At 35.9% G+C, this 27843-nt stretch overlaps 1 protein-coding gene across 1 annotated transcript in view; it reads left to right on the top strand.

The window, feature by feature from the left end:
• The window catches only part of Dok6 (docking protein 6), a 523930-nt gene that overhangs the window by 321467 nt on the left and 174620 nt on the right, over window positions 1–27843 (top strand). Inside the window, exon 5 of the mRNA XM_008824928.2 lies at window positions 3590–3779. Coding sequence (XP_008823150.1) covers window positions 3590–3779 — 190 coding nt within the window. The remainder of the gene's footprint in view (window positions 1–3589; window positions 3780–27843) is intronic.

Below are 27843 nucleotides of genomic sequence, written 5' to 3' on the forward strand. Positions count from 1 at the left end.
TAAAACATCATTTAATTTATGTCTTATAGGGTTTATACTGAGTACAATATTGTATAACTGTAATAATTCAACTGTAAACCTAAAAATTTACAGCCAAATTTGAAAGAGATGCATCCTACCTCAGGAAAACATTATTGAATACGTCAATTGTGTTGTAATGATATGCTTCTTCTAAGTATGTTGTTATTAAAGAAATCATTTTTAAAAATTAAAAAAAATGTGTTTTCTAAATATGAAGTAAATTAAATATTTTATTCATAACCAAGTTAGTTTCCTACCTCATTTTAACAAAACCTGATGACATAAAGCTATGTAACATAATATGCTGCCCTCCTAGTTAGCTGCCTATTTCTTTTTTGATTAAAGTAGCCCAATATTTAAATGAATATGAAATTCTTAAAAATTAATTACTAGGAGATTGTGGATTTTGAATATATGAAATATAAAAATGATATTACTTCAAATATTTCTTTCCAAATATTGAAAAACATAGCTATGAAGAAATAGTGGAGAATTTAGAGTCCTAAACCACAACAAGAAAAGAGTTATCTTGAGTTACATGGTTGGAAAGTACTTGGAGAAGGGGAAAGGAGATGGAGTAAGGAGACCCACAGGTAACTACACCTGTTCTGTGGAGCCTAGATCCAGCTATGGGAGATCTCCTTTTAGGCAACTTATACAACCATGTATGATTTGCTTGTGCCTCCATGATTTTGATATATAGAAATTCATATTATGTGAATCTTTTTTCTATTTTCAGCTTTTATAGTATTATCAGATATATCATTTATATATGCAATGTGAAAATCTTAGTAATAATAGCATAATTAGTGATTAAGTTGAAATAAGACAAGACAATTAAATAAATTCAGTAGGTCAACTGCTATTCTGCCGTCTATTAGGCAAGTAGAAACTGTGGCTCAACATGTAATCTTCCATTTTCTGCTCTTCTGCCTGGTGAGCAGGCATAATACACTTTATTCACCAGTTGTTAGCTTCTTTAGTAAGTTTTCAGAGGTTAGACACGTAGGCTTAGGTTCTTCATTACTCTTAACTGATCTTCACACTTATGCTCCTGAGCAGGCCAAATGCCCAGGTGAGGAAGGACAGTAGCCACAATGCTCTGTATCCCTGAATGGAAAGACAGAACAGGGATTGGGCTCCTGCACTGTTCTCGGGGAGGTTTAGTTCTTGCCTCCTTATTCTTTTTTAATTTACTTATTCATAGTTTATAACTATCTCTAGAGTCCTTTAAAAAGTCTCCTAACATTGGATCACAGAGACATTTCAGTGACGATAAAGAGGTATTCTAACTTCTCTCTCTCCTTCCCTGACTCCTTTCTCTCTCTCTTTCTATTTGTTTTTTTGTTTGTTTGTTTTGTTTTGTTTTGTGTTTTGAGACAGGGTCTTCCTGTTGCCCCAGCTCCCTGTAAACCAGGCTGGGCTTGATCTGCCTGTCTCTGCCTCCCAAGTGCTTGGATTAAAGGCATGTGCCACCACACCTGGCCTGACTTCTCTTTTGTAAACATCTTGTATTTCCATTGAAAGGGACACTGAATGAAAAGATTATTTTGATATGTCTTATTTTTAAGTATAAAACTTCGAATTATCAAGGGTCAACTATTAATAAGCAATATTAATTTTGTTGAATTATGTCTGTTTGTTTCAATATTTTGGAAGAAGTATTGATTTCTTGACATCCTGACAGTGATTCTTTGGCTATCTTCAGACTGAAATTAATGGAAAAGAAAAAAACATAGAGGAATATTTTACTTTTCACCATCATAGCAACATTTTCCTAATGTATAGAAAACATTACTGAAACAGAATGAATTGTAGAGGTAGAAGATGAATTTCATCAAATGAGTCTTGACCAGCGAAGTATGTGTAACACTTACCTAGATTTCTGAGACAGTCCATTGGATTCAAGTTTCATTTATGTAAAACTCTTTCAGGAGTCTACATCCCTTCGATTTAATATGTGCAATTCCATTGGAGGGAGAATTATGGGAGGTATCTGACTGATGCAATCCTAAGGGTTGATACTTTACATGGTTATATGTAAGAATTATAAAAGACATATGGAATAACTATGCATTGGGGCTTTTTCATTGTAGATAATTAATGGGACAATGTTCTCCATTGTCAGCTATAAAATTAATCTTTAGTGACATTTCTCTAGAAATGAATGTGAAATCTAGGCACATATTAGTTTCATGGGTCAACCACTAATGTACAAGATGAAAGCACTACATTATCTTTTTTTCAAAAATATCTAGGCCTGAGTATAACTATGAGTCATATGACTATCAAGTTTCAAGCCTTCATATTTAACAACCCACATGAAATATGAAGGTTATTTTTTGGTGTAAAAGTATTCTCACTAAAATACCTGCCATAGAAAAGATTCTTATTATCCAGACAATTCCCACTGAGCACCAGCAAGCATTCAGTGTTTAAGATCATTGCGCTGGGATGGATAACAACACCTGTTGAACCTATCAATCCTCCTCCAACCACAGGTACCTTATTGTGCCTTTCAGAATAATTAACTCACCAGCATCACCTATACAGCACTCTTTACGATTAAATTATAACTTCCAGAGATCACTCAGCCAGGAATTCTTGAACTTTTTGTTACCATAATGTTATTCTTTCATAATTCCTCAATGTTTGCATTCTCTATTCACTATGTATTCACTCCATTCAGAGAGTTGATCAATACATATTGATCACCTACTACAAACCAAGGTAATGGTGCTAGGAACCATGTACTTTATATAGCACTTTATAGGTCATAACAAGTTCTTTATTTCCTGGAACTCACAAACTTTTTTTTTCCTAAAAAAGTCAAGTCCATTCAATGCATTTAAATGGAAATCAAAGACTATAGCACTTTCCAATAGCCTCGGAGATGCCCAGAAAATTACAAAGCAAGGTTTAGAATCATTGCCTAATAATAGGATTTTCAACAATAAAATATCCAGGAATGGAAGTGGCTGTGTGATTTTATTTTGCTTACCAAAGCCATGGTTTAAGTTCTGTAGAAGACAATAATAAATACTTGCAATTATCATATGCTGACTCTGACTGTGATTACAGTTTTTTTGTTTATTTGTTTGTTTTTGATATAAACTGAATAATCTTGCTGTGCTTAAGTAGCTAGTGATTCAGTCTGTGCATTAACTGCTTCATGTCACAGAGGGCGAACTGTTTTTCTCCTTAAATAGAGTAAATAAGACATTCCTTGAAAGAGTTGTGTATATAATCCCATTTAGATTTGTGTATATAGTATCCATTTAGATTGCGCAAAGAAGCAGAGAGGAAGCACCATTTGAAGAGAGACTCTACTTAGCTCTTACCCTAATTTTTTGACTCTACAATTTAACCACTTAATCCTCACCATTGAGAATGTATACAACACAATATTGTACAATAAGAAAGTGAACGAATGAGTGAGGACAATTTAGTGAAATTCTTTCTTCACACACACACACAAAAAAAGGGAATGTTTTTCAATGTGTATCAAAGTTACCAGAGCTCATGAAGATGCTTCATTTAATTTTCTCCATTCTTTGTTTCTTCTTAGAACGATTCAATGTTTATCTTATGCCTACACCAAATCTGGATATCTATGGCGAATGCACAATGCAGATCACTCATGAGAATATCTATCTCTGGGATATCCACAATGCCAAGGTCAAGCTGGTGATGTGGCCTCTCAGCTCCCTGAGGAGATATGGTCGAGATTCGACATGGTTCACCTTTGAGTCAGGAAGGTAAGTGCTAATTTGGTGGCAAAGGGTAGATAGTGTGTAACAGAGTCCTGTAAGGAAAGTTCTGTCTGCTGTTACCAGGGATAATCATTATCTTACAAAGAGTCAAAATTAACAAATACAGATCTCTTCAGTTTCTTATTGATTGTATCAATAAAATACTATTAATTACCTGGCAGGTTAATTATCCTTTTCAAAATCATTTCAACCTCATATGCCTAAAATCAAGTTATTTCAGTAACATAATTTAAAATATATTTATAATAATAATTTTTTTGGTCTTTTTGAGACAGGGTCTCCCGGTAGCTCCAGCTGTCCTGGAGCTCACTATGTAGACCAGGTTGGCCTTGAAATCACAGAGATCCGCCTGCCTCTGCCTCTCGAGTGCTGGGATTAAAGGCATGCACCACTACGCCCGGCTATAATTTTTTTTTTTTTAAGACAGGGTCTCCCTGTAGCCCCAGCTGTCCTGGAGCTCACAGTGTATACCAGGCTGGCCTTGAACTCACAGAGATCTGCCTGCCTCTGCCTCCCGAGTGCTGGGATTAAAGGCATGTGCCACCACGCCTGGCAGCTATAATAATTTTTATACATTCTCATATAATAAGATTTCTGTAAAATTAAATATGTCCCTGCTTACATTATTTTTGTGAGTGCCTTATAAATAAATGATGTTAAATGGGGTTTTGGTGGTGCATTCCTTTAATCCCAGCACTGGGGAGGCAGAGGCAGGCGGATCTCTGTGAGTTCAAAGCCAGCCTGGTCTACATAGTGAGTTCCAGGACAGTTGGGGCTACAGGGAGAACCTATCTCAAAAAGACCAAAAAAAAAAAAATTACTTAACATTTTAGCATTAAGAAAAGTTATACTACTCAGTCATCCAAATGGTTACACTTACAACATTAGTAGTTATATAAAAATTAATTCAAAATGACTGGAGAAATGTTAGTATATACAGAATTTATGAAATGTGTAACTCATATTTTAAACCTACTGTGTTAAGGCAAATATTTTGACTTTATCCTCACAACATATGGTTGTTACCCATAAATGTCTAAAATGAATACATAACTCATTATTCATAGACAAGGATTTGGGAATGAGCAACAGTCAACTAAATCAATGTTTCTATGCTAGACCCCTTTGTGACAATATCATACACCCAAGAGGAGACCTGAATTTAGGAATTTTTTGTTTCAGAATAGAAATTGAGTCCAAGGTCTTAGGCATGCTCCATAAGTGCTCTAACCAGAGTGATACATCTTCAGTCCAGGTTTAGGAGTTTTATGGAAGGATAGTTAATACATCAGTCTTTACAGATGAAACCTGATTTAGCACACTGTTAAAATGAGTTCATAGTCTTAAAGGACATTATAACTTAAGTCTCAATGAATGTGATATAGAAATTGTAAGTCATAGCATTCTTCTTACAAAGTGTTTAAATATTTATTCATAGTTGGGTTCTAATGATACTCAACTCAGGTAGGTCATATGTCTCTTAAATTTTATGGAGAACAAAATCCCTGAGCTATAGTAATTTTTCTGGCTTGAAGTACTCTGCACCAAAGAATGTTACATTTTCACATTGCTGATTTCTCTGAAGAATCTTAGATCTTCTGTTTACTTAGTAGCTATGGGTTCATTCAATTATCTATTCCTTTCTGCTTAGAAATTGATAGTGCAATAATGATCACCTGCTGCATAGCAATCAGGAGACAAAAATTTCTACAAAAATGAACATTTTTAAGTATGTACATTATTTTAAACAGAGATTGTAAAAAAAATAGTGTTAGAGATTCATTCACCTAAAGTCCATTGTACATTGCTAACATACATATCTGACAAATTCATGTTATATTGAGATGGGGAGATAACACAGTCAATAAAGTGCTTACCTCACAAAGCATGAGGACCCGAGTTCAATCCCAGAACCCACATTAAAAAAAAAAAAAAAAACCTGAGTATGTGTATCTGTAATCCTAGTGCTGGGGAAGCAGAGGAAGAAGGATCCCTGGGACTCACTGGTCCCCCAGTCTAACCTAAATGTTGAGCTCTAAATCAATGAGAGATCCAGGGAATTTGATACTTTTTTGCTGCTGCAATAAAACACCATGGCCCAGGCCACTTATAGAAGGCAGTTTATTTGCCTTATGATTCCAGAGGGAGAGTCCGTAATGGCAGGGGAGGCATGGTGGTAGAGTAAAAAGCCAGGTTATCACATCTTTGAGCAGGTAGAAGAAGCACAGCAAAACTGGAATTCTGGCAAGACTGAAGAATTCTCAAAGTCTACCCTCAGTGACACACTTTCTCTAGCATAGCCATACCTCCTAAGGTTCCATGACCCTCCCCAATAGTGCCATAAACTGGGGACCAAGTGTCCAAATTCTTAGAGGATATTGGGCGCATTCATTCAAACCACCATACCCTATCTCAAGGGAGATGTATGGCATTTCTGAAGGTGGCATCCAAGGGTGTCCTCTGGCCTCCACATTCACACACACACACACACACACACACACACACACATACACGCACAAGTGCATCCTCATGCACACATGGACATAAAAACACACAAGCATGCACACATACATACACATATATAAAAAATTGCTGTTGCTGAGCATGGTGGTGCACACCTGTAATCTCAGCACTATAATGGCCAAAGCAGGTGAATTGTTGTGAGTTCAAGACCAGCTTAGTTTGTATACTGAATTAAAGGCCAGCTAGAGCTACTGTCTCCAAAAAAAACATACATATAAATCAACTAGAGTTCTTTCTTTATTTTTCTGTCCATTCCTAACCCTACTTCCAGCATCTCCATACCCCATACCCCCTTCCTGTGCCTCTCTCTTGGGTATACCTACTTTTATTTCCTTAAATGGAAGAACTGAAAAGTCTACCTACCCCATAATTTTAATGGGCTTCTAGTCATGATCTCAACTACCAAGCAGTCATTTTTTTCTGTGTACTGATTATTCATAATTTTCATTTCACTTTAGATTTTTTTCAATTTTTTTATTCTATTTTATTTTTTAGTTTGACTTTCAAGGTTTTCATATTTTTGCCAATTTCTTATTCCTTCAAAGTATTTCAGGGGAGTGAACTGGTTCTCCACAACCTTAAATTGACATCCTCAAAAAAATCCAAGTTACATATGCGATTTGCTAAACAACATGAGTTGATCTTCGGTGAGATTGACTATTCGAAAAACCTTAAGATGCTGAGGCTGGGGAGATGGCTCAGTGGTTCAGAGCACTGGCTGCTCTTGCAGAAGACCTGGATTTGAGTCCCAGCACCCACATGGCAGCTAACAACCATTCATAACTCCAGTTCCAGGGGTTCTGACACCCTCTTCTGACCTCCATGGGCATTGCATGACATGAATACACTTACATACATGCAGGCAAAACACACATACATATAAAATAAAAATATTTAAAATAAAAAAATTAAGATGTATGAAAACGCACACATACATTTGAGTATAAAAGGATCATATCAAACAATTTTGTATTGCTGCCTTAGATATTTTTGTTTGGTTTGTTTTTTGCTGTTTGCCGGAATAACTTCTTAAAAACGGAGTACCTAGTACTGAAAAGTAGCATAGATATCCTTGCTCCAATGAGTCCTTAGATTGAGAGAGAGTTAGATTTAGAATACTACTGTTCTAGTCAGTTATTTAATCTAGGATATTTAGCCCCTTTGCTGTTGGGTTTTTTCTTCTGCCTTAGGGGAATACTAATCTCTGCTTCCTACCAGAGCTGGAAGTGGCTGCCTGAATCAGTGCACATAAAGCTGCACATGGCAGAATATTGCCACTTAATGAACATAGGTGAGATCATAATTGTCTATTCTTCCTCAGGAGACTTGGAATTTGCCCTTTCTAGTCTCTTAAGGAAAGCCTCTGGCTCATCTTGAAGAACTCTTATCATGGAAAAAGAACTCTACTGTTGTATTATTTACCAAACCACAGGAAGTAGGAGAAAAAGTCAAGCATAAAGTCCAGGATGTTTGCCTTTAAAAGCAGGACAGGTAGTTATAAGTTCTGCTTTAGGAATAGATGCAAAAGTTGCATGTCATGCCTCAAGAATTTAAGGCTCATTTGTGAAAAGGGAATTGATGCATTAATAAATGGAGAACAGATAAAAAGGAAATATTGAGTGACTGTCTTTATTAAAACTGGTACAAGAAGTATAACCATGGGTTGGGAGTGCCTATACTGTTTAAGAGCCAGCAGGACTATTAAGAATTCTTAACTGAAGATGTGTCATTCTTTGGAATGAGTCTTTGTTCTGATGTTATTGGGGAGTCAGACTATAGAGCCATGAAAATCAAAAGTCCATACACTTAATATTAATGGAAAAAACTCAAAAGAAAAAACTTTTTAAAACTCTATTAAACCTAAGAAATAATTTGAGCATAGTTACAGTACATAAGAACAAGGTACCAAACTCAGTTTTATTTTATATGCTAGTAATGTATAATAAAATTTTTAAAAATTAAATTCATTGCTTGTAATGACCTCAAAAAATGAAATAGGTATAGGAAAATTTGACACAATATGTATAAGACTTTATCGTAAAGACTGTTGAGAAATGGCTGAAAGTAAAGACCCAAATAAATAACAATATATTCATATACATGCACTAGAAAATTCTGTTTCATTCAGATTTTTTCAGATTTATTTATAGATTCAATATAATCCCAATAAAAACCTCAACATGGGGGGTCAGAGCTGGAGAGATTGCTCAGTGGTTAAGAGCACTTGCTGCTTTTACAGAAGACCCAGATTCAATCCTAGCAGCCACATGGCAGCTCACTACTGTAACTTCAGTTCCAGAGGAACCTTGCCCTCTTCTGCTCTCCAAGGGCACTAAGCACACATATAATGAACATACAAACATATAGACAAAGCATTAATACACATAAATAAGAATAAATCAATTTATTTTTTGAAAGCCTTAACTAACTTTTCTGAAGTGAGAAATTGATCCTAAGATTTTGAGAATAATAAAATCAGTTTTGAAAATAGTATCACAAACAATTTTCACTATCTGATTAAATATAGTATTAAACTATAGTATTGTATATGTAGTATTTGTATAAAGTATGCTTTAAGTAATTTTATATGGAAAGTAAACAGTGCAGCTAGTGTGACTCCATTCCCACAAAGGAGAAATTTGAAACTTAACGACTCACTGCTCTGTATGGAGTTGTGTCCTCCCAAAATTATGCTGACATTCTATAGCTCCCAATGTCATTTGGAGATGGAGCCCATGGGAGATACTTAGATTAAGATAAGATTTTGAAGATGGCATCCATGATAGCAGTGTCTTCTTTCCAAAAGGTATACTATGGGCTGGAGACACAGCTCAGCAGTTAAGCATGCATGATGCTCTTCCAGAGGACTCAAGTACAGTTCCAAATACCCACATTGGGTGACTCACACTACCTGCAACTACAGCCCCAAGGGATTTGATGCCTCTTGAGGCACCTACACTAACATTATATAACAAGACACAGACATATGCACACAAATAAAAATAAATGTTTCAAAAATTTTTAAATAAACAAGAAAAGATATCAGAAACTTTGCTTACTGTTTATCTCTCCTATCATCTGAAGACAAGGCAAAAGGTATGTCTTCAGGCATACCTTTAGAGGCTTTGCAGCCTCTAAAACTGTGAGATTGTGCGTTTCTGTAGTTTAAGCCACTCAAACTATTCTACGATTACAGCACAGCTGTCTATACAACTCATAATACCCAACATGAACTCATAGTGGTTATGATGGTTAGTTTTACTTGTCAATGTGGTATCACCTTGGAAGAGAGTCTGAATGAGGAACTGTCTTGATCATTTGGCCTACAGGAATGTCTATGAGACATTTAGATATGGGAAGACCTAGCCTAAAAATTAGACAGCAACAATCCCTGGATCTGGGTTCTGCATTGTATAAAAGTAGAGAAACTGAGCTGAGTAGTAACATCATGCAGTTATTTCTCTGCTCCTGACAGTGTATGTGATGGGACTTGCTGTTATAAGTTTCTGCTGCCTTGACTTCCCTGTGTGATGGGCTGAAACCTGGAACTGTGAGATAAAATAAACCTTTTATCTGCTAACTTTCTTTTTGCCAGGATATTTTATCACAGAGGCAAATTGAAACTAGAATAGTAGGTATAGACTTAAATATATAGGTTAAAATTACGAACTCACAGAGAAAACACAAAACATTTATTTATAATCATGAAAGCAAAGACTAACTGAAACAAACTCATAATTTTTACAAAGTATATTGATAAATTGGGCTTCATCAAAGTTAAAATCTTCTGTTCTGACGACATTAAAGACAAAATGGAAAGACAAGCCAGGGCCAGGGTGGAAAATTGATGAAATCCCTATCTGTCAAATTACATGTATAAACAAGCCCTAAACAGTTCCCACAACCTGAATTTTAAAAAGACAAATAGCCCATTAATAAAATGAGTCAAACATTTAGACAGTTTGTAACAGAAATTACACTGATACTAGACAATACACACAGAAAATATGCTCAACCAAATAAGTCATCGGGAATTAGAGATTCAAACAAGGTCCACTGTATCCCACATTACCAAAGGGAAAACAAAAACACTGAATATGTCAAGAAGTACAGGTGGAACAATTCTAATTCTGTCTTTGCTAATGAATATTGAAATATAACTTTCAAAAATGCTATGGCAGGATTTTTATTTGTACTGTATGACAGCAAATTTAATTTACTCAGGAAACAATGCTATACCTAAATATTCATAGGTGCTGTATTTATTTTTAATAGTCAAAGTGGAAATAATAGTAGACTATGAATGTGATTAGATACACAAATTATAGTAACATCAAATACTGCAGTACTGTTTATGAACAGTACAGTATGATTGAGTCCAAGGAGCATTATTCTAAACAATATAGATTTATTAAACATTTATTCAAAATTCTTATTATACAAAAATAATTTGTACAGAAAGAAAATTCATGATTTCCTAGGGTAGGGGTGTTTGGAAAATTATCTGCACAGCTGCCCAAATAAACTTTTCAGGTGATAGGAATATTTTGTATTGTGAACTTCTCAGAGCTTTCACTCCAAAAAAAAAATTATGTGCAGTAATGCGTTCATTTACTAGTGCTATTTAGCCTTTTCATGGCATGTGTGTGTCTCAAAAACGTCATGCTGTATATAATACATACTTCACTTAAAATTTTTACTATTTAAAATTTGACACAATGATGGGCTTTGTCAATCCATCTCGTATATGGAAATCATAGACTTTGCTCATAGTCCCTCTCTCTTTAGCCTTTCTTTATTTCCCTCTCCTTCTTACTGCTCTGCTTCCTTTACCAACATGACCTGATATTTCCTTTCATGTCTTATATGATTTTTTAAAATATTTATTCCAATGCAAAAGTAAATACATGGATTTCTCTTTCTGAGTGCAGTTTATTTCACTTGTCACATGACCTCCATGTATGTTCCTACAAATGACATAATTGTATTCTTTATTGTTGAATATATTTCCGTTGTATATACATGGCACATTTTCTTTGTCTATTTGTCTGTGGATTGAAATCTAGTCTGATAGCATAACTTGGCTATGACTAATGGATCAATACAAATGGATTTGTAGGTATCTCTGTAGTATGCTGCCTTATATTCCTAGGGCATTACTCATACCTAGATCTTTGCTTAGTTCTAGCTTTAGTTTCCTTTGGAAACTCCATGCTGATTTCCACAGTGATGACACTTAATTTGTATCCCTACTTCTGCTATACATTTGAGTTCATTACTGCGTGTAAGGGTTCATTTTCACCTGCATTCTCAACAGCATGTGTTGTGTATTTTCTTGATAATAGCCATTCTGATGGGTGATACAGAATCTCCATGTATTTTTTTCTTTCCACGTCCTTGATGGCTAACAATGTGGAATCATTTTTCATGTATTTTTTGCCAACTGGGCTTCTGATTTTGAAAACTGTGTGCTCAATCCATTTGGTCATTTTAATCAATTTTAAGGGGATAAAGACATAGTGCAGTGTCAGAGCATGTGGCTGGCATGAATGGGGCCTTCGGTTTCACCCCCAGTACTGCAAAACAGTTAATAGCAATAAATAAAGTCTTTATGTTGGTATTTGTCAAAATTTATGAAATTGTTCACTAAATGTTGCTATTATATGCAAACTGAACCTCTAATATGATAAACTATGAGAAAAGAAATTAGGAAGAGATTTACTGTTTTCATTTTATAATCTTTCTTACTGGGTGAATCTTTGACAATAAGCTTTTATAATAAAAACACCTCCTCTGGAAAGAATGGGACCAAAGAAGAGCGAGAAACCCTGGGGGTTTATGAACAAGAAAACTTAAAGCAGCAGGCCACAGCCAGGTCTTCACCCTGTACGTATGTATTTATGTACAGTAAGAGCCAAATCAGTTTTCCTAACCTAAGTGGGTTTTGAAATGGGGGGTGAATTTTTTTTATTTTTGTTAAAAATTACAATTTTTCACTTTTTTGAAGTTTATTACCTTATGTTGTCTCATCTTAATATAAATTATTTAATGGAAAAGCATTAAAATTATTCAAAGTACCTCCTTTTGAGATAGCTGTTTTTAATATTCTCATGCACTTCTATCAAAATATTTTAAAATAAATTTAACCAACGACATTTATCACTTATTTTTCACTTAATTTTTGTTGAGCATCCTTTACAATCAAGACTCTAATGGAGGACAAGGTTTAAAAATAAAGCTGTGCCCATCATTAATTTAACAGTAAGATAGTCAGGAAATGAATTTTAATAAATAAGGCCTCATAAACCATTTATGGAAAGAAGTGCAAATTATGATTGTGTTCTTAACAGGAGCTTTTAGCAGAATTACTGGGTCAAAGTGCGTGAACTTTTTAAAGCTTCTTCATAATATAGCAAATTCCTTTCAAAAAAGTAATACCTGTTCACATACCTCCTAATGGTGTAAAGAGAGTGCTCTTCTTGTCCCCATAAGTACAGGCTCAACAGGAGGAATCAAGGTCTTTCTACTTTGATAGAGCCATTTGATATTTCTTTTTATTTTTCTTGTTTCTTTCTTTGAGATTGGAATTTTATACACAATCGACTTCCATTTTTCCTTTGCAGTTTAAAGACCGAAATATAGGTTATTATTTTATGTATCAATTTTGTAAATACCACATTATCTCACTCCTGTTAGAGTGAACCAAAGCCCAAAGGCTTTCTCCGTGTTTTACCCACAGAAATATTGATGGAACATTGCATCCCCTGCATGATGAGACTAAGGGCAGTTTAGGAGGCAAGTCTGTAGATGGGGCCCAGTAAGTCATCCTCACAATCCTAAAAGGGAAACCTACATTTTCTAGGCTGTATTTTATTAGATGATCACATTGGGTGTATTATTTTGTATAAATCGTTGCCATGTATGGATATATATGTTACTGTATCTTACTGGAAGATAAGAAAAGTATTCAAAGTATTTTTTTCTTACTGACGGCCTTTCCAAACACAGTGATATAGTCTACTTTGCCACTAAGTTATGAAAATGGACAGTAGATATGATACTAGATGACTGATTCTGGAGAGACGTAGCTCATTTGTCCTCATCATTATAACCTCACCTCATAAGCCTCAGGGCACATGCCCAGATGAAGGCTGAAAACAACAAAGACCACAAACTCTCAGTTTCTTGGTGAGGAATAGCTTCTGAGAGATTCATTCATAGTCTCTTGACAGCTCAGAGCAACTGCTCTTTTACCATAATGATTATAACTTTGCATTTTAAGAAGAAAAAACACAACCAATTTGTCATGCAAGCTTGTTTCCCAAAACTATTTCAAATTTACCAGACATATAGAATAAGTCACAGGAATCCTGATTGTGTTCACTTTTATCCTGTGAAAGACAAACTACTTTTAAACTGCTAATGTAGTGATTTTACTTCATACAACCTCATAAATATTGTAAGTAAAAAAATCAAAACTAGTTCAAATGCCTCACATGAAATGACAAATTTCAAGTAAGCAAAGATCCTTTTGTATAAAATTATTGCTCAAAATATACTCTCCTAGATTCAGCACAATGCTTAACACAACAAATTTGGCATTTAAAATACATGTCTTACTAACTTTGATAAAATGATATGTGTGTAAAACCTGGAGAAAATCTTCCTGTTTTTAAATTATTTTTATTTTACATGTATGAGTATATTGCCTGCATATGTGTACCCATGTTGTGCAATGCCTGAGGAGGTCAGAGGAGAGTGTCCGATCCCCTGGAGCTGGACGGACAGTTGTTAGCTGCCATGTGGGTGCTGAGACTCAAATCCAGGTCCTCTGCAAGAGTAGTCCGTGCTCTTAACCACTGAGCCATCTCTCCAGTCCCCTACTTCCTGATTTTTAACAGTTGGAAATGTGAAAGAATACTAAATCCTGTGGTACAGGTTATGCAAAAATATTGTTAATGAGGAAAAAATACTGCATGTGGTATCATTAAGGGTTTTGTAATTTTATAAACAGTCTTTATCCCTAAACATTTTATGGATATATATCCCTAAAATGTATTTATTTAAAATTTTTATATATCCCTAAATAACTATGATGCAAAATCATGAAAAATATATAATGTATGAATATGACTTTTATTAACATCACATGTACAGATTGAGGACTCTAACTGAAATTCTTGAGATTGAAACTGTTTGAGATTTGGAAGATTTTTCTGACTTTGGAATATCCGTGTGGAATCTCTGAGTTGAGCATCTTGAATTTCAGTGTTATGAAATCTGAAACTTCATCAGTTGAAGCAGTCCGAGGTTTCAGAACATTTCAGATTTGGGGATTTTTGAATGAGAAATCCTCAACCTGCACAAAGCGCAAATTGGCTAAGGAATTTCTAAAACGTCCACAGAGTCCACTGCTTCGGAACCAACCAAAGCCATCGCTGCCCTTGCTTGTTCCTTCTCACAAAATATCAGTTTCTCCTCAAGAGCATTAATGGGACCCTTGCCTTCATAAAAGAGAGACTGTCTGGATTACTGACACCTATTCTGTAAACTTGTACTGTTTGCTGTATATTTTATCCACCAGAAAGTGCCCATAATAAGTTTTTGGATAGAAACAGGCAGATGTTTTTTTTTTTTTTTTTTTTTACCAGATGGCCCTAAGACTGAAACATAGAAGAGTTGGAATTAACTAAACTCAAAAAGTGAAGCACCGATATTACAGGATTTTAATCAATGTAAGGGAAGCTTGAGCTTGCTCACGCCAGTGACAGCAGCTACCTCCTGATCCTCAGCCTCATCCTGGCAACAATCAGAGATGATGCTGCTCAGTTAAGATGCCCTGAATAGTAGCAAATTACACCCCAGTCTCAGAAATGCTAACACACGAAACTTCTCATAACTGTCCAATGGATGAATTTTTCAATGAGTGGTTCTACTGTTCTGATAACATCATGTAGGCATGTTCTCCTGGGAGACAGGAGCCCCAGGCTATCAGTGGTGACCCTCTACCAGCTGGGAAGATAAACCCAGAACTTTGCATATCCCCCATTGATTTTTACCCCTTTGAGTCTAGAAATCATTCTTTGACTTAATGACTATTAGTAAAGTTTAGAAACTTTCTGAAGGAGAATTAAAAAACCTAAAAGAAGAACAAAACTGTCATTGTGATCCCCACAGACTAATTAGTGAAAAGCAATTCACACTAAAGTATGTGTGGGTTCAATAAAAATGTATTGAACTTTAAAGTTAATGGAGCAAAAATGAAGATCAGAGCCTCCATTTCATGATAAGAACAGTTTCCTAAGGCATTTAATTAATGCTCTATCCTATGGGGGGAAAATTAGTCCCACTATTATTATAGCAAGAGATTTACCAAGTTAGACCCTCCAAAAAAATCACTGTTTCTAAAAGGTTTGTCTTAACATACTTCTTTTGCTGTGATTTTTGCTAAAATCACATACTTCCTTGATATAAATTTTCATACACCCCATTCCTATACACACGGGATGAGATGCACTCAGACTCTGCCTTATGGAGTTCATGGTTTAGAGACAGATCAATGAATGATTGCAATGTATGTAGTATCTGAACTAAGAGAAATTATGAGAGTTTGTATAATTAGGAAAATATGTTATATTTTGCTATGTAATTTAAAATGATAATAATGCGGCTGGAGAGGTGGCTCTGTGGATAGGAGCACTTGCTGCTCATGTAGACAAACTGGGTTCAGTTCCCAGCTGTAGGCACACACATACATATAAATAAAAATAAAGTAATAAAGTAACAATAATGATGCAGACCTAATTATCAATGGTTGAACACAGAAATACTGTATTTCTCATTTGCACTTTATTATCTGGGCCTGCACACATCACCAGTTCAGTTGGACTAAGAATTTGAGGCTATTGCAATCTTATGACTCAGACAGTTCAGGAGAGACCACATCAGCTGACAAAGCAGGTTAATAAGACAGGGGAATTCTCTAAAAGGTATTATGGATGAATTATATGTCTCCGAAATTCATATGCTGAAGCTTCTCCTTGGTCTGATGACAGTGGGGAATGGAGCCTTTACAAAGTTAATTAAGCTAAATAAGGTCACAAGACAAGGGAAGTCCAAATCCAATGGGATTCATGGATTTATATAGAGAGGAGGAAAGAGAACTCTCTCTTTTTCCACTTCCATGTAACATATACAAGAAAATCCTGGGATGCACAAAGAGAGGAAGTAGCCATCTGCAGTAAGGAAAAAGCCCTCAACAGAACACAATCATGCTGAGCGCTGATCTCAGACAACTCTAGAACTGCGAGAAAATAAATTTTAATTGTTTAGAACACCTAGTGTATAGTATCTCAGCATAACCTATAGAGATCATTTAAATACTTTGTAGAGGTAACGTACATTACTTCTACGAACAGCTCACTATCCAGAACACTGTCTCACACAGCCCCATCTAACTTCAAGGAGCAAGAAAGCTCAGGGTGCATTCACAATCACCTCTCAGATCAGCAAAGATTTCTTTTTTCCATGTTGCCTTTTATATTCAATTTCTCCATTAGGAAGAGGAAAAAGATACACAAAACCAGATTATAGATCAAAGTTTAGTCTGTAGGTGATTTGTAGTACAGACTTATCAAGTCCAGGTATGTTTTCTCCTGGGCTCAGAAGAATGATGTAAATGGATTTTTATGTTTCCATTCATTCTGGGAAATGAGTAATTCTTTAAGAGGGAAATGAGCCTTCACTACAAATACTGACTTTTAAGAAAGAGGTTGGGAGGCAAGGGGCAGGCCAGCTCTACAAAGCTGTATGCTAAATGTTCTAAGAGTCTCATCCTGGAAGTTAACAAAGATCTTTGATATCCAGTTACAAGAGAGACACTCAGAGTGGTAAGAAAGAGGACACCTGCCTAGATAGTCAGATCAGTGAAATCAACCCTGGTAACCAAGTATAATCAATATCACAGCTAGATCACCCTCACATCCAAACCTTTCTTACCTTTATTTCCCCTCACAAGGTTTGGTGACTAGACTTAGGTTTTCCAATCTTGCAAGGTTATGAATTTTTCAGACCTCTTTAATTTTTTGTTGAAAATCTATAACTTCTTGCTGAAGTTCTCTTTCTTTGTCATACCTTGCCAGTCAACAGACACTGATAATACCTTGTCATCCAACCTCTCCTCTTAGATGTTACTGAGTTAATTTTATAGCTTGGAATGAGACACTCTAAATTTAGGCTCACACATTCTCATTGAATCTGAAATAAGGGAATAATCTCTTCCTTTTAATTTACCTCTTAAAGCAGGGTCTTGTAGCTCGCTAAATAAAAGGATTTCAGGATGTTAAAACTGACAAAGATCAGTCCAGTTTTCCAAACTGTACAACCTTCGAAGCAAGGAGAAAGTTAATAACTGTGTTTAGTAAGTTCCAAGAAAATTGGAGGATAGCCACATTACCTTCTGTATTTTCACCAGCAAAAGATAAAACACTGATTTAAATTTCAGATATGTCTGTCTGGTGACTTTGTTGTGGATAGCTTAATAATGAATCTTTTAAGTAGGATAATAATTTTAAATAAGTAGTATGCCCAGGCCAATGTTCTCTCAGCAAGCATGGAATAAAAAAAAAGAAGAAAATGAATCTGATGTCAGAAGACGTCTCTGTCAGCCACTTTCAGTCCATGTAACCTCAGAGATACCTATAACTCATCCTGACTTCTCAAACATGAGAACTTGATGAAAGTACATTCTGCTTGTCCACCTTCTGTGCTAATACGAGGCTCACATAATGTGCTTTGAAACAAGGGTTTGAAAATTGTCATATTAAACACAAATATGAGCGGATTAAATACAGCAAACGCCTGTCTGTGCACACCACAGTGATGTAGGGAATTAGGATGGGTCCATCCCCAAAAGCATCATTCTTCCTTTTAAATAGCTAAAACAATAGGATATGATTTTACAGCACCAGCTACAGACATGTCTTGAATATGATGACACAGGGGAGATTTCTTTGAGGAAGTGTTCACTGTGAAAGTAATGCATTTGTTACTTTGTTTCTACAGTTGTTTGGCTCATTTTACACAATCTTTGTGAACAGAACTTTTCTAAGTAAGCTAATCACCATCAAGATCAGTCACATGACTCCGTGTTGATTTAGTTCAGGATGGTTATAGCCACTTGCTTAAGACTGAACTAATAGAACTAATAAGGAATGAAGTTCTAACATTAGTTTTTAATTAAACGGTCATGGTTTTGTCAAAATCTCATACAAACGAACTTTCTTTAGTCCTTAGTTAGATAAGTAACTTACATTGAATGTAATGATATTTTCACATTTTCACTGTATTAGTTTTCTACCTAAAAAACAGCAGGTTGATAAATGTGTACTCAAATAATCTAGTTTTTAGTTTGTGATAAATGTTGAAACTCACAACAAAATGTAATAATTCAAAATGAATTGATGTCAAAATTATCATTTTGTGTTTATAAATTTATTCTCTCTTGTTGTATAGCCTCTAAGAAAGGAATAGAAATTCATTTGTATACATAAATGTCTGTTATCAGTAAATATCGTGTGAGTGTGTGTGTGAGAGAGAGAAAGAGAATGGTACTATTTAATTCAAATGTATGTCTTAAGTTATTCATATTTTTCTCAATTTCAAAAATTAGAGTTATTAGGTTTTAGGTAGAAGCAAAATGAGAAAAAATATATACTATTTTGATCATATCCATCCACTATACGTCCCTCCACTCCCCATAGTTTTCCCTTCCTCATCTCCTTCCCAAATTCATGCCCTCTTCTTTTTTTTTTTTACTGCTATTAATAGCCTCTGAATCCAATTACTACTGCCTATATGTACATGGGTATGGGGCCATCCACTGGGACATGGGCAACTTAGTAGTGGCCCCATGGGTCACATAGCCCCAAAGGAAAGTGACTCTCCCTCCCTCAGCTGTCATCAACTGCCTTTAGCTCTTCCACTAAAAGTTGGAGCCCCTCCCCCGCTCCATGCTGGAGTGGTGACCAGCTTGATCTTGTGCAGGTCTTGTACAGGTAAACATAGCTGCTTTGAGTTGATTTTTGCAAAGGACATGCCATGTTCAGAAGTCAGCATTTCACAGCTCTCCTCCTCATCGTTCAGCTCTTACAGAAAATATAGTGATTTTACTGTGGAGAACAGTGGAAGGGAATAGAGAAAGCTCAAGAATGAAGAGCACCTATTGTGTGACACTGTTCCTGGGAGACAAGAACAAATGTTTATTTACACCAAATAGGAACCACCAACAGACCAAAGTAAAGATACCACCCAAATCCCACTTTGTGAACCTGTGAGGTTTATTGGGTTATTTACAGGATTATGGGTGAGGGGTTACTTATAAGGAACAGAATTGACTGAAAGCTGCTCACCAAACACCCACCCCAGCATGGTTGGCAATTCATGAAAGCAGGAAACCTGGGGTAGGTACTGCACAAGTTGCACGCAGCTCAACAGGCTGGAGAGTGTCCTTTCCAGGGAGTTCATTTAGTCTGAGCCTCCTCCCTGCAGCCTGACTAATTTCTGCTTCTTCCAGGAAGGTTGGCTGATCCACCCCTTTCAGGCTGCTGGGGGTCTGAGAGTGACTTTCAGCAGTCCTTACTGCTTATATAGGCTTGGCAGGGAGGGACTCAGTGAACTGGGTCTGTTTCAGGAAGTTCTTGAAGCTATAAGTTGTTTACTTCCTGAGCTTTAGGTGCTCCCTGCAGGATGCAATGTTTCACCTCTGCTAGGAACTCCTTTATCTTGAGATTCCACCCAAGATGGAAGGTTTCATCTCAGAGGAAATCACCACACATCAGCAACGTGGACATTCCAGAACCTGTGTACATCAAATTACACTGCAAGACATGTCCTCACCTTAGCCCAGCTTTGCTAATATTTCTTGGGCTTCATGTTTATATCTCAAAAGAAGTAAATTGTGTGAAGGAAGTTCATTGTTTCCAGGGGCAAATATTAACAAATTATGTCAAAACATCATATATAGATTATGGGAAACAAAAATAATGTAAAACAAAAACACATTTCAAGACTTCTAAACACTAGATTTCATTAGCAAGCCTGAGAGGATGGTTGGTTGAGAATTGCATGATCAGCTGTCAAAGGCTCTCCTGCCTTGAGAAGAGAAACAGATTAAATCAGAAATGACACTGGACATGTATTGGTTTCCTTTTTTACTATGAAGGAGTAATATAAATTAAGTATAATTAAGTATAGCTTTATTCAAAACTAATTCTGTTTCCATTTGACCTATAACTGCGCCTTTGTAGCAGATGCAGGGACTCTGGAGTCTATGGGATCCAAACGCTTCATGTCATTGTGGAGTGAGATCTGTCCTCCAGCTTCTGTTGCCCAGTGGTTCTCTTCAAGCTCAATATGGTTCTAGGGGGATATTATAGTCAGTTAACCTTTTGGGTGGAAGCAAGAAAAAAAAGTTCAAATTTCTTTTTCACATATAGTCCCTAGAACTCAACGGTTACAAGGTACCACATAAGGTTCTCATCACAGAACAAGCAGCAAAGAAAGCAAACACTCAGAGAACCCAAGTTCATTATGCATGCTCACTCAGGCCTATTTACAAATCAGGGCTTACAAACAAAATTAGTAGGGAATTAACATACATGGAATTCATTCTATTTAGAGATAATACTCTGATGGTATACTCTAAATAATCAAGGAGATAATAGATGTTCCTACTAAGCCACCCTTTTCTCTGTAATTAAAATATCATTTTTTAAATTTATTTATTTTTATTTATTTTTTGAGGTAGGGTCCCCCTGTAGCCACAGCTGGCCTGGAATTCACTAATGTAGGCCAGGCTGGCCTTGAACTCACAGAGATCCACCCACCTCTGCCTCCTGAGTCCTGGAATTAAAGGTGTGGACCACTACCCATCACACCTAGCTAATTTTTAAAATTTTATTTATGTTTATTTTATGCATATGAGTGTTATGTCTGCATGTGTGTAAGTGTACCAGTGTCATGCAGTGCCCACCATGTGGGTACTGGGATTTGAACCCAGGTCTTCTGCAAGAGCAGCCAGTGCTCTTTACCACTGAGCCATCTCTCCAGCCCCATACCATTTTTATACAATTGCTCAAAATACTTAAGTCACTTCTTGAACTTTCACTAATTTTTTTCATATTCACTTAACTGACGAACCACTAGAGTAATATAACACACAAGTGACTTCTTTTGAGAATTAGTATCTACTTGAACTTTAATAATTGGGTATCTAAGATAATACTACAACTATTCATTAATATGAAAACATATTTGCTTTCTGAAATTCTGAGCAATCCATTTTCATTTGACAATTGTTTGCCCAATTAATTCCTTCAAGTGTCAAGTTTGTATCCATTACTTAGTCTACTTTAATCAATCATCAATATTGTGAAACAACATTTTATCCCATTGGACAAGGTTAATAACAAGGCAAGTAAAATAGACTACCATTTCTTTTGGAAGCACTAGAAGAAAAAGTTTTCCCAATTTTGGACCTTTGCATATTCTGTAGACTAGTCTATTTACGCACGCTTTATTTGTGTAAAAAAATCAATCCAATTTAAGAACAAGTTGGAAGAGGAGCAAACATTGCCATGTTCATCTTGAAGGAAGCCAAGCTACAATTCAGAATAAAATAAGGAATCTTATTTTTAACTTTTTAGTTCAGAATCCAGATAAAGAAGATTTTCTAGGAGTTAGCACCCAAAAGAGTCAAGTAGGACGACAGAAAGCAGGAGATGTAGAGCAATGTTCTTTAGATGTATCGGTGAATGAACTGATAATAAGGAGATTCCTTCTCCAAATGCCTCTATCTAGCCAGATGCTCCTCATCTAGGGTTATGTATGAGAAACAAACCTGCAATACACTGCAGATCTCTAGAGAATGGGACTTACAGTAAACATTTGTGCTGTAAAGAGCATATCCTAGCTCCAGTATCCCTTACATGTGCAGATGGCACAGTCTTCACTTAGAAACTTCCTATAATCTAACTCAACGGTAACATCCAAAGGAGAAGCAAGGTTCTGAGATGTTTTGTCTTCCCTAGACCTCTAACTGCCTTCTGCCTCTTGATCCTTTCTGTTAGTGCTGAAGTTGGTATTTAGCAATATTTTTTTGTAACGTGACCCTTTTTCCTGGCCTCACCCTCCAGTATTCTCAAAAATATTTGATAGGAAATTGGCAAAATAAACAGAACAGAAATTATGAATCTTTCATGTTCCTTTCAATTAAGTAATCTCCCCAAATAAATAACTTTTCAGGAGAAAAATATTATAATAGTAAATAAAGTAGTTCTTCAAATTAATGTTTACAAATAGCAATATATCCCAGTAGTTTAATAAAAAGAGACAAGAAGTAGATTTTTTTATAGGGAAAGTCACCTCATCATTAAATATTTAAAAATACTTTGTATGATAAATATTTTATTTTATACATGACACTTGAAATGTAATGAGTGTATTCATCAATATATAAACTTAGATGAGCTGAGTTATATCTTCATTGACTTACAGAATTAATCCCAAAGCTCATGAATCAAGAAGCTTGATACAAACTATGTACATATAAATCAAATCATATGACTTCCCTTGCATTTCTCTTTGATTTATTATTATTTTAGTAAATAATATATGGAAAAGCCTTAGCTAGGAGAAATCACTAAAATACAAACCCTTTATTTCTACCGAGATCTGGTAGGTTTGCATTATACATTTCTCCTATATAGTTATGTTATAACTGATTTGTTTAAAGTTATAAAATCTGCAGGAGATAAGTTTATGTTTAAATTTCTTATGAGTTTCTTGATGCCTTAGAGCATCAGCTTCCACATTTTACGTGATATTTTTTTCTTCCAGGCCATGTAGTTGTTTTCAGAAATAGATGAGATGAATACATACAAGAAGAGGCGATCACACTGCCAGGCCAAATAAAAGCACAGAAAGCCATGGATTATTTCAGCCCACTCTTGTCTTTCGTAGCATTTGAAAGTACTGTCTGAATTTAAAGGAGACCCATTCTTTCTATTTTAGACGAGAAAGTAAAGATGGGTCCTGGGACATTTCACGTGCAATGAAACTAAAGAACATATGGCCTGGCCACTTTTCAAACTGAAAGAGTATCCATTCCTTCACATACTCTGCTCTGCATGACAGAACTGTCCCTCAATTCCATTATCAACCACAGTCCTGAGGGGGAATGAGAAAAATACATTCAGCACTGGGCTTTGTGGATGGATGAGCTCGTCCAACCTTACAGATTTTGAAATCAGGATTCTCTAAAATTACATTTAACAACTCATGCTCCATTACTCTGCAATGGTATTGTGCTTGAACCAAATCAAGTCGGGTTCTGAATTGGTCTCACTGGTATTGAAAGACCCCATTGATCTTCTCTTTGTTTATAGAAGATAACTCTGAACCCACTCAGTGATTTTCAAGGCTATTCTATTTGCCTCTATTTATTATATTACCATTAAGCACAGTGGTATAAATTGGTTTATTCAAAAGAGAATGAGAAAACAAAGCCACTAGTAATCTTGATGGAACCAAGTAATATCTGTAAATAGGAAATCTAGTCAAAAGCAAAAGAATTGCCATAGCAACATTACCTCAACAGTTGAGTACCACATGCATTCTAATGAATTCATTTGTAGTTCCTCCAAGTGTGATAAGCAGGCTAAGACAGAAAAACCTCTCCTGGGGAGGTCGAAGGATGACATGGAACTTTCCAAGATAAAACCATAACTCATTGAGGGAGCATTCTTTTCTATCTACCAGACTATTGAAGCCCACTTAGCCCACATCATCCTGTAAAGCTAAGTCTGAAGCTCTTAACTAGAAAGTTTTAGCTGAAAGGGTTAGGATACAATGAGAACTATGGGGTAATTCCATATTCCACTGGCTTTCTAAATTATAAATGGCAAAGTTAAATATGTTGAATGAGGTTCTAAGTTAAGTGTCCCCATTTCTTCAACACCATGGAAATGGTATAGACCTTTACCTGAATTGTGGCTTTTACCTTATGTGTGTAAGTTCTGCTGGTTCTGCATCACAGCAACTCTGTTCCTTTTACCCTAATCTGTGCCAAAATGACCCTTCTCTGTTTGAGTATTCTAACAACCACTTTAAGAGAATTCTGAGATTGTCTCCACTTTTCCAGCATAGTTTTGGATATTGAACCCTCTGCTGAATTGGCAACAATATCTTCCTCTGCCTATCTACAGCCAGGAACTGACCACATTGTCTAATTGCATTCCTACCTGGGAAAGGTGTTTGGAATGCCATTCCTTTCATTACAAAGAGTTTCTGAATTATTTCTAATTTCCAAATGGATAACCAAGAGACAGAAGTAATTGCTCAGCCCACCCTGGCACCTGGGGAAAGTCGATTAAATTTGTATCCTATAGTTTTACTTTTTCCTAGAATCTATCATAAATGAATGACTGACTACTCACACTCAACACACTTTACCCCTTTCTGTGTCCTGTGAAAATATTTCAAGTGCTTAACCCATTACCAATCAAAAACTGCGAACTTCTAGTTTTCTTTAAATATTTTAATTATGTTTATGTGAGGGAGAAGGGGTATGTACACATGTGAGTGCAGGTGGTCCCAGAGGCCAGAAGACAGCATCAGATCCCCTGAATTGTAGTAACAGGTGCTTGTGAGCTGCTTGATGTAGGTGTTGGGAACTGAATTCAGGTCTTTTGCCAGAGCAGTACACTCAACCTCTGAGCTCTCTCTCCAGCCCCCTTATTTTGGGTCTGTGATTCATATAAACCCAGTAGTTCTGGTTTAAGGAAATAGTTCTCTTGCCTATTCTGTCCCAAAGTCAGTGATTAACTCATGTTATTCCATAAATTTCTAAACCCCAATGTAGATGTATATTTGAATTTTAATCGGAATTCATGGCAGTAAGCTTTTGTAGTACAAAGATTGATGTGTAAAGGTATTTATCAACTCCATTTATAATTTCTCCTTTTCAATAAGTAAAACATAAGTTTGGGGACATAAAAAAAGTTATAAAAGCAATATAATTGCTTTTCAAATTATATTTCAAATTGCTTTAAAAGTATTACAAATAAATAAAAATTGTTATTACTACATGTCAGAGGCAAAATTAACTTTGAATATACATATAGTGGGTTTTATCTGATTTTATTATCATTTAGTGTAGGAGAACAGGAGATGATTATAATTTAAAAACAAAACTTTCCTGAAGGATCCAAGAAATTCTGAATAATGGGTAAGGGAGTAGGACCCATGTCAGTCCTGAAGAAAGTGGGAAACTGAGGGCAGTGGCCTTTCTTTTCAGCAGGCCCTACTATAGAGCTACCCGCCTTTGTCTACTGTCCCTAAAGTAATCAGGGCAGCTAGATAACAGCCTCTACAGTTGGGAATGCCTAATGAAGGCAGTGGAGGTGTGTGAGCTTCGGAAGTGTAACTTTGCATATGAAAAGGACACTTTACAGATGAGCTCTTCAGTCTGATAATAAGATGGAGAGCAGGCCTTCCAAACCCACAAGGCCCCAGTTGTCAAAGAACCAGAATATACAAAATATTTTTAGAAGTATATTCCTTCAAGATATCCTTTGAGATTATGTCTTTGAGAAATTCCTTTGCACATCCTTTTGACTGTCTTTTTAAAGTGGTAGAAAATTGCCTTTGTGTAGCACAATTTCATGTCACCAGCAGATGGGAACAAGGACAGAGGGGAATCTGTACTGTTCACATTGTGTCCTGAAGACACTAGGAATGGGAGTTTTTCATCTTGTAGTTGAAATTCACTGACTGGTAAAGTGATTTGGGGGCGTGAAGAGGAGTTGGGGTACAGTCCTCAGCAGTTGTCAACCACTGAGGAAACAGATTTCCATGAAGCCCAGTGTCAGGCTGAATTTTTTAATCCTTTCTCTACCAAGCAGTAAATTTGTATGTGAGCTGAAAATAATAGCGGAGCACTTTTTATCAAGAAAGGCATTATGAATCAAGGGTGGAAAATAACAAGACAGTAAAATTGTTAGAGAAATTGTTTTTCTACTGTTATGATGTGGGCCCTATTTATATTATGAAGGAAGTATATTTTATGTCTTGTCTACGAAAGCATGAGCAATTGCCTTGTATTGTATTGGTAGTTTGCTCATAAATAAAGAAGAATTTTTTTTTATTAGTCATGAATTCTACCATTCCATTGAGCCTAATGTCACTCACTGTGAACACTAATTCCTCTCTTATCCTCTGGGCCCTGAATTTTTGATGGTATCAAAGGAAGAACTAAACTCTAGAAAAGAGAATCTAGAATTCAGATAAGTTGGAATTCCTACTCATAATTAAATAATAAAAAATGAAGTAAAAGAATGAAAAGAAACTAAATAAAATATAAACTGTGGGGATTGCCAAACAATGGTTTAATAAAATCCTGATATATTAAGATCTTATAAATCTGTGATCATAGAGGTGGAAACTTTATGGTAGAATTGTTGATATATGAAAGCGCTAGGTCCTATGTGGTTCAAGAAGTGTACATTCACATTCTCACCAGAAAAAAATGAGAAAAACAAAATTACATTAATGCACACACATATAGAAGAAAAATTAAAGAAAGCCAAGGAAGCTATTTCCCTAAACAACTATCTAATCAGTATAGTGAGAGGAATTAGGGTGGGGAGGGCCCAAAGGGAGGCAAGAACTCCCAGGATGCCTACCACACATTCTCTTTTAAAGATATATGGTAATTGCTCTGCCACCTAATGATAGTATTTTATTGATACTGATGATGTCACCACTGAGGTTGGATCTCTGATGCCATTAAGCAATATATACTTATTTTTTCTCATTTTCTTTTTATTTGTTGCTCAAAACCAAAAGTTCACATAAAAAAAAATCTTGGAATTTTGTTCTTATTTAATGTTCTTTATTAAACATCAAAAACTTTCTGGATGCCATAAATGGGGCATGGGCTCATAAGGCCCCAGGCCTCCCAGAGGAACTATAGACAGCTATAGGTTTCAGGGGAAGGAGAAATTATATTCTTGAGTGGCGTATTCACTGGCAAATAATCCCCTACCCATGCTCAGGAAGGCAAACCTAATTAAATGCAATGGGTCACATGCAACATAAATAAGGAAATAAATAATTAATAAATAAATAAATAAATAAATAAACAAATAAATAAATGTAAGAAGTACTTAGGAAGAAGAAAGGATTTGGTTGCAGAGGAAGGGGGTAGGATAGCATAATGAAGGAGACTTTAAGCAAACACCATTATGTGTGTGTGTGCATTAGTAAAATTGAAAAGAATAAATAATTTTAATTGAAAAATGAATATTGAAAGGTAAAACATGTTTAAAAATATAATAACACGCCTGTAGTCCCAGTACTTGGGAGGAAGAGGCAGGCGGATCTCTGTGAGTTCAAGGCCAGCCTGGTCTACATAGTGAGTTCCAGGACAGCTGGGGCTACAGGGAGACCCTGCTTCAAAAAGACAATA

Source organism: Nannospalax galili, unplaced genomic scaffold (genome assembly GCF_000622305.1).
Source record: "Nannospalax galili isolate Female #2095 unplaced genomic scaffold, S.galili_v1.0 scaffold709, whole genome shotgun sequence".
NCBI classification, from domain to species: Eukaryota; Metazoa; Chordata; class Mammalia; order Rodentia; family Spalacidae; genus Nannospalax; species Nannospalax galili.